The sequence below is a fragment of the Hoplias malabaricus genome, chromosome 2 (assembly GCF_029633855.1).
Source record: "Hoplias malabaricus isolate fHopMal1 chromosome 2, fHopMal1.hap1, whole genome shotgun sequence".
Classification (NCBI taxonomy): Eukaryota; Metazoa; Chordata; class Actinopteri; order Characiformes; family Erythrinidae; genus Hoplias; species Hoplias malabaricus.
In genome coordinates this window covers 26,197,395-26,207,818 of record NC_089801.1, presented here as the reverse complement: position 1 = coordinate 26,207,818, position 10,424 = coordinate 26,197,395, and the positions used below count along the sequence as shown (strand labels likewise).

The 10,424-nt window shown below is 35.4% G+C and overlaps 1 protein-coding gene across 14 annotated transcripts in view; it reads left to right on the top strand.

Annotated features, from left to right (window-relative positions):
- Window positions 1-10,424, top strand: part of usp20 (ubiquitin specific peptidase 20) — a 33,807-nt gene that overhangs the window by 60 nt on the left and 23,323 nt on the right. For 2 of the 14 annotated variants that reach the window (XM_066657576.1, XM_066657483.1), the window contains exons 1-9: window positions 336-452; window positions 2,486-2,590; window positions 2,798-2,851; window positions 3,750-3,812; window positions 4,678-4,812; window positions 6,560-6,662; window positions 7,385-7,454; window positions 8,209-8,322; window positions 8,517-8,595. In XM_066657576.1, coding sequence (XP_066513673.1) covers window positions 372-452; window positions 2,486-2,590; window positions 2,798-2,851; window positions 3,750-3,812; window positions 4,678-4,812; window positions 6,560-6,662; window positions 7,385-7,454; window positions 8,209-8,322; window positions 8,517-8,595 — 804 coding nt within the window. In that variant the 5' untranslated portion in view covers window positions 336-371. Of the gene's footprint in view, window positions 1-292; window positions 453-776; window positions 819-1,300; window positions 1,429-1,574; window positions 1,625-1,719; window positions 1,833-2,175; window positions 2,213-2,485; window positions 2,591-2,779; window positions 2,852-3,749; window positions 3,813-4,677; window positions 4,813-6,559; window positions 6,663-7,384; window positions 7,455-8,208; window positions 8,323-8,516; window positions 8,596-10,424 lie in introns of those variants that run through there. The other 12 variants (XM_066657543.1, XM_066657472.1, XM_066657489.1 and 9 more) reach the window with 12 other exon arrangements.

The following is a 10,424-nucleotide window of genomic DNA, read 5'->3' as shown; positions in this document are numbered from 1 at the left end:
TAAATCAATTTTACTCGTTGTTAAATCTATAAACTCGAATCAGTATGATGTTGTTGAAAACTTTTTTTTATGACTGTTGAAAAGAATGAAATTTGCGCAATTAATTAAAAGATGCTTCTAAGTTTGTAATTGGAATTGACCACGAAACGCATAAATTGCATCTTCTGATGTGTTGAAAATATTCCTGCAGGATTCTTTGAACAACTAAAAAAGAAATTCGTGAAAATGTTATTTTAACTGTATTTGAAAAAAAAAAAGCAAATCTGCCACGCAAATTAGGCACTACATTTCCCATAATGCCCCAGCATTTTTCCAAAACTTGGGCTGTCAGTCAGAGCCAGTTCGTTTTTACGCGGAGTAATGAACATTAAATGTTTAAAATAAAATCAGTTAGACAAAAGATAAGTAGCTCATATCTATGTTTAGGTTTTAAACGTGAAAGCTACCAAAATGTAAGTACACGACAAAACCAGTCTAATATTTCCAGCAGATAATGGCAACATACCACTCAACCTAACTTTTCATGTTCATGTTAAAAACTATCCTTTCTGAATCGTTGAATTTTAGCTACGCCGTACTAAACTGAACAACAACAACCAATTACAAAATTTTCTCACATGTTCATGTCAGAGGAAGAAATGTGGAGAGCTTTTTTTGGAAAATGGTGCAAAACTGAGGAGGCTATCTGTATTTCTGTTTGTTGTTCAAATAAAAGTAAAAAAAATGCTTTAATTTGTTCTTCATTTCTCATCCATGCGTAATCCATATATCTAGTGTTTAACAGGCTTTTTATTAGATGCACATTTGTGCCCCCTGCGGTAGGTGGATCAAACTCTGTGAAAAGAGCACTTTTGCAAAGAGCTGGTCCACTATAAAATCCTGTATGGACCGCAGTATAATTATTAGCACTAGAGATTTGAGCCCCCTGCTCGAATAATTAAAAATAGAATGTACAATCAACGTTTAAGACAACTTTGGGGTCTTGAAATTATTATTACTGCACACTGTTAAAAACAGAGCCCTGAAAACAGTGAAAGATTAAAAAGGCTGGACTCCGCAAATACTGAAAAATAAGATGTTGAGGCCCAGAGAATGCTGTATTTTTTTGTTAAAATATTTACTGCTTTACTCTGGGGACCAAAAAATGGAAAAACGTATGAAGATAGCAATTTGACGTGGATTGTTATATTTATTTTTTTATTATTATTATTTGACTGCCTTTGAGATCGCTCGTTATTTGTGTTAATTTTTTCTCTAAATTCGTGCAGTGAAGGGAAAAGCTTACTGCTGCGAGGTGGAGCTGCAAGGGACCGCTTCGCTTGCGTTGTTAGTCTGCGTTAGCCCGCTGGAGGCTAAAGTCAGTGACTTTTAATGTTAGTGTAGGATGTAGCTACACTTTCCACAGTTTCTCTTGTTCGTGCTGAGGAGGTAAACATTTGGTTTTGCTTTTCGTTTGACTTAATACGAATGTCAAACTTTATTTTATTACGTAGTAGTCATTGAAGCTGATGTTAACTTCTCATTTTCAAGCTTCTTTTTGAATTTCTTTTCCACCTTAAATGGCATTGCATCTACAAACGAGCGCCTGCAATTGCAGCAGTGTTTCTTAACCCAAGTCCTGGAGGTAACCGACCCTTCCCTTTGCACATTTATTTATTGCTTTACCTTTACCAGCAAACCTGATTCAACTAGTCCGTTAATAAACAAATCCTTTCCTAGTTGCAGCCGGTGTGTCACAACAGGGAAAACGCTAAATATGCAGGCTACAGCAACATTTAAGGTGGAATTGGATGTTCGAATAAGAAGCTGGTAAACTGGAGCCTCGCCGCTAGGTAACGGTAAATGATGTCAATGGTGTTTACGCGTCGAGGGCGGTGTAAGCAGTTTATCAGTGAAATGATAGCAGTTTGCTCAGTTATTAATGCTATGTTTTTTCAACATGAAATTGCAACAGTACTGCGGACATTTCAACTGCATTTCCTTCATGTGTGCCTGAGCTGTCAGTGGCATTAAATATTGATCACAGTCGACTAACGTGTTTTCTCCATATTTGTTAGCACCATGTACTAGTCTGTGGGTCGTTTGACATTATGCGTTAACATTAGTCGGGTTTGCGAAGTTTTTGTTCTCCTTAGAAGCAGAACGGCTGTTGTATTTGCACAATGAATCTGCAAGGCGAATGAAACAGCAGTTTTTTTTTCTGTGCAACATGGTTTGTTTGCTATTTTTAGATTAATAATAAACAAAAAATTTATTTTAATTACAGTTGAATGTCTTTCAAATATTGCTTTGGAGTTAGCTAATGTATAGACCTTTTACGTTTTTATGTATAACTATAGATAAAGTTTTAATACAATATCAGCTGTCATTTAATATGTGTTTTTCTGTTTATTATGTATGATTCTGCCACATGTAGCAGTGTATTTAATTTATATTGTTAACTGCAAAGCTGCTGTTTCAGCTCAATGCCTCTTCTTTCTTTTAGACTGATCCTGGTAAAGACCACAGTATGACAGATAGTAGAGCTGCTTGTCCTCACCTGGACTACATAGGTGAAGTGACCAAAGAAGATCTAATTCAGAAATCAAAGGTGAGGCATGACTAAATATTAAAGTCTCTCTCTCTCTCTCTCTCTCTCTCTCTCTCTCTCTCTATTTGCTTTTTTTGCTCTAACTCAAGATGTAATATAAATATTATAGTACTTTCAAATTATAGTATTTTTAATTATGCATGGAAAAAGTATACTATATAGTGTAACATTTATGAAATATTTAATTAGTTTTTGTGTTTTTGCAAGGGCACCTGTCAATCATGTGGAGTGGGCGGTCCAAATCTCTGGGCTTGTCTACAGGTGAGGAAGGAAAAGGGAATTTTTTTAGTCTATTTACTGTACACGAATAAACTATTTAGTGGGTAGCATGATTATGAAACTGGTAATGCCACTGTCACGCAGCTCCTGGCTTTTTGGTTGTGGTTTCAAACCAAGCCTCAGTTCACTGTATGCGAGTAGTTTGGTGTGTTGTCCCCATGTCTGAGTGAGTTTTGTTCTGAGTGCTAGTTTCCTCCCTCAGTCCACCATACACACTCAGTGATGCCAGGTGGGCCCCAGACGAATTGATGAAAATATTTGGTTTTTGGCACATGCTCCTCTACCTTGAATGGTGCTGTTTACAGAGTAAACTTAGCCATGTTTGACAATGTTTTTTTTTTTACTAGATAAATGCATTTGGATTTATAGTTTTTACTGTGTATGCCATATACCTCATACGCAATGCTTTATATTCCATGTATAGTTTATATAACCCATAATGCACAGTGACGCTACACTTAGGGGGTTTACTGTGATGATAATGATTTTTGTTTTTATAGTGCATTTGTAGATGTAAGGTTAATTTCAACATGGAATGTAACTTTGGTTCCCAACCACAGGTCCACAAATTAGTAGTGGACTATGGATTTTGTGCTGCTGCTTCAAATAACCACACAACATCATCTTGAGGAATTGACAACATATCCATTGAACTTCACATTCACAACATAAACATTGAACTTCATTATTAATGGAGCACCCACAGAGGTTTATTGTTTGCATGTGGTATATATGTGCTTGTTCAAATGTGTGTTTCCTCCCCTCAAACTCAATGTTCTCTCACCCAATAATAATAATAACAATAATAATGATGATGATAATTAGTAGTAGTGGTGTATTTTATTTAGAGTTTTTTGAACATTTTCTCTGTTTTCTTTAGTGTGACTGTTCCTATGTGGGCTGTGGAGAATCCTACTCTGACCACAGCACCACACACGCAAAGGTACTTCACTTACATGACAGAAGTATGGAGTATGTGGACTTGTTTTCCAATTAAAAGTGTGCATATGTGCTGTGAATGTCATCCCAACACAGGTTCATGAAAACCAAGTATATGGAGGCAAGCCCTGAGTTTCAGTTCTGGCTTTAACTTGTCTTTGCCGACTTTGCTTCGCCACATCCCCTTGGGGAATCCAATGCATTGTGATGCCACGCAATTACATAGCAACGGCGAAGGCAACGTTGGACAAAGTTTAAGCATTAACTGAATTAAAAATCTTCACAGTGATTATAATATCAAAAACATTCCAATTGTACATTGGCTGTGTCTGAAACAAATTCAGCAAACTTGATGTCTTGCTACCTGTGCTGTCTCATGAGTCAGTGCCTCAGAAGGTAGTGTATTGACATGGTTCTGTAACCAAATATTGCTCGAGTCGAACTTAAAAGGCAGAAGAATTACATGCTTTCCCAGGAAACCCATGCCTTCATGTTTACTAGCCAGTATAATTACAACTTGGACGTAATGGAACATATATTGGAGCAATGTATGCATTTATTTAATTCAAATACAGAATTTAGGAGGTTTCAGACACAGACAAAGACTTTTTGAATTATTTATAAAGCCATAATTTAAGGTACTTGATGCATTACATGAAGCCCTTAGAAGTTTCTGAATGGCATAATCAGTTACAACTAATTCAAGCTACAATTAAACTCTAAATTAAATCACCATGATCCAAACAAATATTTTACATTTATTTATTAAAGAATTTATTAATTGTGTGCTATGGTACTGTGATATTCAGAGCATTCCTTTTCTGTGCCATAATAATGCATAAATTTAATTGTATTTCTTCCCTCTTCAGGCAAAGAAACACAATCTGACAGTCAATCTGACAACATTGAGGTTGTGGTGTTACGTGTGTGAGAGAGAGGTTTTTCTAGAGCAGAGGCCTTTAGTTCCAATGTATGGAACTCATCGCTACAAACCTCTTGATCAGGTACATCTTCAGAACCAATCCTACTACAGTTAGGAAGTACTGCTCTAAAGGATCACAACAGGCCTTTATATACAATATGTTGTACCCCAGAATGACACACTATAGGCGTTCTTTGCTCAGGACATTGAATTTAGTTGTATGCCGTGAGCAGAGAATGAAGGTTGCTGTGAAATGGGGAAATACATCGAATTTTAAATCTCATCTAGCTATCTACTGTACTGTTGTACTGTGCTATTATGTTCTAAAGCAGAAGTAACACAGTGGGAATTGCATTTGATTACATTTGTAGCTTTTATTTATGTTTACTAAAGTAACTTGACATAAAAACCAAGACAATAGAGGGTATGCATGGGATATCAAAAGCTGGGTGGAGTCACTCCAGTTATGCCCACTGAATGGCAGTATCAGCTTTCAATGGAATGGAGTAAAATCAGCCAAACATCTAAAATGGAGGAGAGCTCTTTGTGACTGTGTTTACAAACTGATTTCACAAGAATTCAGATCTGTCTTTTTAAAGACCTAAACCTGACAAAAAAAGACAAGCAAATGACTTAGAAATTAAGTATACAATGTCTCTCCTCACTCCAGACACAACTGCAGATATTTAACATGGCTGCCTGCGAACACTCAGACTCCCTGTCTTTTCTTCAGCTATCTACATGTATGTTTTTCACATGTACAGTTCTCTCTCCTAATTGAGTGGTGATGTGCTGGATCTTTGTCAAGTCTAACTGCCTTTAATCGAAACAAGTACATTTAGGGTTATAAATTTATTATTGCTAATTACCTTTTACACAAAGCCTAATATAGATGACTACTATCTTGGTCTCACGTTATATTTACAGCTTTACATAAGGCACACAGAAAAATACAGCTGCAGAGTTATTGTTCATTTTGGGCTGTTTTTGGTTTATCCATCCATCCATCCATCCATTATCTGTAACCGCTTATGTTATTTAAATGAGTACATAGTGCTGCTTAATTTGTGTTGTTCACAACTTACTGAAATTATTTCAGCACATTTGAAAAATTCTGTGATCATACTTATAAATGTGATCATTTTGGCCACTAAAATTGTGATATTAAATTTTCATACCATTTCATGTGTATTAATGACAGTGGTCCTATATAGAACTATGAGCAATCAAAGAACCAGTGACATGTTTACAGTATATTTTGCATTATGAAGGAGTTCTTTGGATTGATGGATAATTTATTGTAAAGCCTTTGTGTAAAAAAAAGGGTTCTGCTATTATGAAATATATTAAATGCAACCAATAGTTTTGCCATTCAGTCCTTAGGGCAGGAAACAACTCAAATAAAGGTTTTTACATGTCTTCTACACTGTTTGGAGTGGAGGCATTGAGTTAATTACCTGGTCACGTCCATCTGTCTTTTATACTCCCTCAACTTTCTGTAAGATAAGATGACACCATTTGCTTGATGGGATGGTGAGGTGTGGCTGAATATACAGCATTTTTCCTTGTCTGAGATTCTGATGCTGTAGTGTGACATCGACTGGCAGAATGTGGTGTTATGCAATTTAAACAGCCTTAAACCAGCAGGATGTATCAAATCAAAACAGGTTAAATTAAAACAAGTTTGAATTTGAATAATGCAAACATTGATCACATTTACTCAGGGATTTCATCCTGATTTTAATAAGTTGTAATAGTGTAATTCTAGCAGAGATGCACAAGCACAAATGACAATACAAATACGCATTTCAATTTTTTCCCCTCCCAAGGATCCTCATCCACAAAGTGCTTGTCTCCCCTTAAAGGCAGTGCCAATTGCTGTTGCAGATGAGCAGGGCTCTGATTCTGAAGATGATGAGCTCAAACCAAGAGGTAAATAAGCAAGTATATTTTATAGTATGTGTATACAATCCACCATAATGTTACATAATGTTAAAACAACTTCCTTGTCCATTATATCAACTCAACTATATATATTTATATCTATGTATATTTACACTTACAAGCTATGGTAGTGTCATCTGATATTTTTAAGCTCACTCACTTTTACTATTACACATGCCAACCTTGTTAGTCCACAGAGAAATTTGATTTCTGAGTAAGTCTTCTGTTGCTGCACACTTCAGGTTGGTTATTTTATAGTTCTTCACCAGTGGTCAGAGTATACACCAAAGGGATATTTTTGGTTGGTGGTCTATCCTCAGTCTAGCAGTTACACTGTTTAAATTTTCAAGCATTCCTGCTGTGTCTGATAACACTTTCATGCCCACCACCACATCAGTGTCATTATATTGCCGTATTTCTGCCAATACAATGTGAGTGTAACCTATTTTCTCTCTCTCATTTTAATATTAAAGAAAAAATACTTTAAAAGTCACTATTGTCCAGTTATTTATATTTTCTATGGTTAATATATTTTCTACCAAAACATCCCTGTCCAATGAAACACATATATGTTCTTTTTTGTCAGTTTTTGGTTTACTACATCATTTGAACACAGCAGCTGTCCTTCACACTGTGTGAACATTTCACATTTCACACAGTGAACTATTTACCATCCTTCTATTTCTCTCACTATATTATTTTTTCCACAGGTCTCACAGGGATGAAGAATATTGGGAATACATGCTACATGAATGCAGCATTGCAGGCCCTCTCCAACTGGTGAGTCTAACCCTGTTAAACTGGACATCTTCCAGTGAGTCAAAATTTATAGGCATTCTGGTTATATTAAATCTTCTCTTGGCTCCACTGTCTTATAAGTGTTTCTGTACAAGGTTGCTGTCTCCCTGCTTAAAGCTGTGCAGGTTTGAATGTTACTTCAGTTTATTTGTGACTGCAGTGGTAGAAGCAATGGCTGCCCCACTTGTGGTTTGCTCGAAAGAAAAATTATACATTTGTCTTTTCTGAAAGTTGATTAAAATAGATTCTATAGCCAGAGTGCGGAAAATTTCTCACTGTCATATTAATGACAATGGATGGTGTGTAACCTATGTTTCTGTTTGCATGTTTTCTTGTTCAGAAATATAGTTTGTGACTAACTAAATGACTAAATATCAATTAAATGCTGTTATTAAAGAGTTAAGTTCACTTGACTCTTTGTAGTGAAAGATTAAGTTGCATATTCCTTAATCATTGTCATGATATCAACAGAAATATGCAAATTGGCCTTTAACCAATCATTTATATCACATTTATTAATGTATGCTATGGGTCTTTTGACCTTGATCTTTGGTCACAAATGTATTTTGTCACTATATGTGCCAATATAACAGAATACATAATGCTCTAAACACACCCTTATTATCCTTATTAAAACTAGTGTGATTTATTAATTTTAAGACTTGATTTTCAAGTATGTTGAGTTTTCACATAAACCTATAACACACTGTGTAATCTGATTCTTTCTATCCTCTAGTCCTCCATTGACTCAGTTTTTCTTGGAGTGCAGTGGGCTGGTGCGTACAGATAAGAAACCTGCACTCTGCAAAAGCTATCAGAAACTCATCTCAGAGCTCTGGCATAAGAAACGGTATAATGAAACCCCCCCCCCCCACGCACGCACGCACACACACACACACACACACACACACACACAAACTCTTGTGTAATGTGAGTCAGCTGTTTATTATTAATGGGTGTTTACTGTGTTTCCACCTTTAGGGTATAATGTTATTTTTGTCACTTTTTTTTCTTTTACACCATTCTCCTCCTCTCTCTGCATAGGCCCAGTTATGTGGTCCCAACTAATTTGTTTCATGGCATTAAAATGGTGAATCCCATGTTTCGAGGCTATGCCCAGCAGGTTTGTACAACATATTAAAACTAATAATGTCACAATATTGTTTACACACAGATTTCTATCTCCAAAACAGCCTTTCTTTTAAAATAACTATTATTTTTATCATCAGTCTGAAACTGGGTACTTCCCTTGCCGCTTGTAAAATCTCCAAATTACAGTAGTGAGCACATTTGTTTATATCCAACTCACAATGGCAACTTGTGCAATCACGCCGTTGTTTTATTAAGAGGTTCAAACGCTCCTTTGATTTGTGGCTGACATGTAACAAGTGAAACTCTGCTGATCTGTGAGAACAGTGGTGCGGAGCCATGTTAAATAAAAAAAAACCAAAAAAAAAACCACACAAATACATGATGAGTAAACAGCACTTAACGTTACCGTCACTGTTGTTGTTTTCAAAGCCTGCGATTGCCATTAGAAAAATCCTGTAAAATACACTCTTACCTATATTTAATAGTAAATCCAATATTTTCATTTTAAGATGACTTAAGCAAAGAAAAGGTTTATGAAAACCAGATGTGCATACTTTTTTTAATACAAAATTTTTTCGTATTGATTTTATGATATTTAATTATTTAAACTTGAATTTAAACTCAAATTTGAACAGCAAAGAAGGAGTGTATCTCCACATGTGTGAACTCATGCAGGGAATTGGCTGTGGCTGACTGAGTAGGCCTTGGTCCAGTGGCTTATGCACCTGCCATGAAACTAGTAATAGTGTCCCAGCACAGCTAGAAAATGGCAGGTGATTAAGCACTGGAATGTGAATTTGAATGAGGTATGAAAGACTTTGTTGAACAGTTAGTGTATTTTGTCTCAATGTATATTAAACTTTGGACAAGCATCATACATTAGTATGTGGAGTAATATTTCAACGTTAGCTGTTAAGCTTGTTTAACAACCAGCCTTCAACATCATAGCTCCAGACCACTCTCATATTACAAGCTACTTTTCAGTGACACTTTAATTCACTGTATGCATTTGTTGTATTAAATACAATTTAAAATACCAACGAAAAGCCTATTTTATGTAATTAATCATTTTAAACTCCTTAGAATTCCAACTCCCATTTTCAGAAAATTAGGACATGGTGCAAAATAAAAACAAAATGCAATGATGTGCAAATCTTTAAAAATTAAAATAGTACTAATACAATATTGTATAATGTTGAAATCTTTTTCAATTATGAATTTGATGCCAGGAAAATGTTCCAAAAAAAAAAAAAAAGCTTTTAACAACACTCTTAGTGCCTTCACAGATGTGCATGTCACAAAAGCAATGTGTACTATTTCCCACTCATAACATCGTGGATCCTGGCTTTTGAACCGTTCCAAAATTCCAAATTTTTGCAATTCCTATTTTTCTATAATTTCCAAAATAAATATTACATTTTGATTTGTCAAACCATGGGGCACATTTCCAATTTGCCTCTCTCCATCTTAAATGAGCTTGGGCCCAGAGAATGAGGAAGCGTTGTTGGATCCTGCTAATATAATTCTTGTCCCTTGCATATAGAGATTTCTCTGGATTCTCTGAATCTTTAAATGATATTATGTATCGTATACATCATGAGACCCACAAGTTATCTTGCCAAGTTCTATTGCCAATTAGCTTTCTTTTTGTAACATTACACAACTTTACCAGTTTTTTGTTCCCTGTTCAGACACTTTTTATGATGTGTTGTTGGCATCAAATTTAAAATGGGCAGATATTTTTCAAAAATTCCAGTTTCAGTTCCAATTTAAAATATTGTTTTTGTTTTATTTTAAATAAATAGAATTGATTTGCACATCATTGCATTTTTGTTGTTATTTTTTTGCTAATTGTCTCAA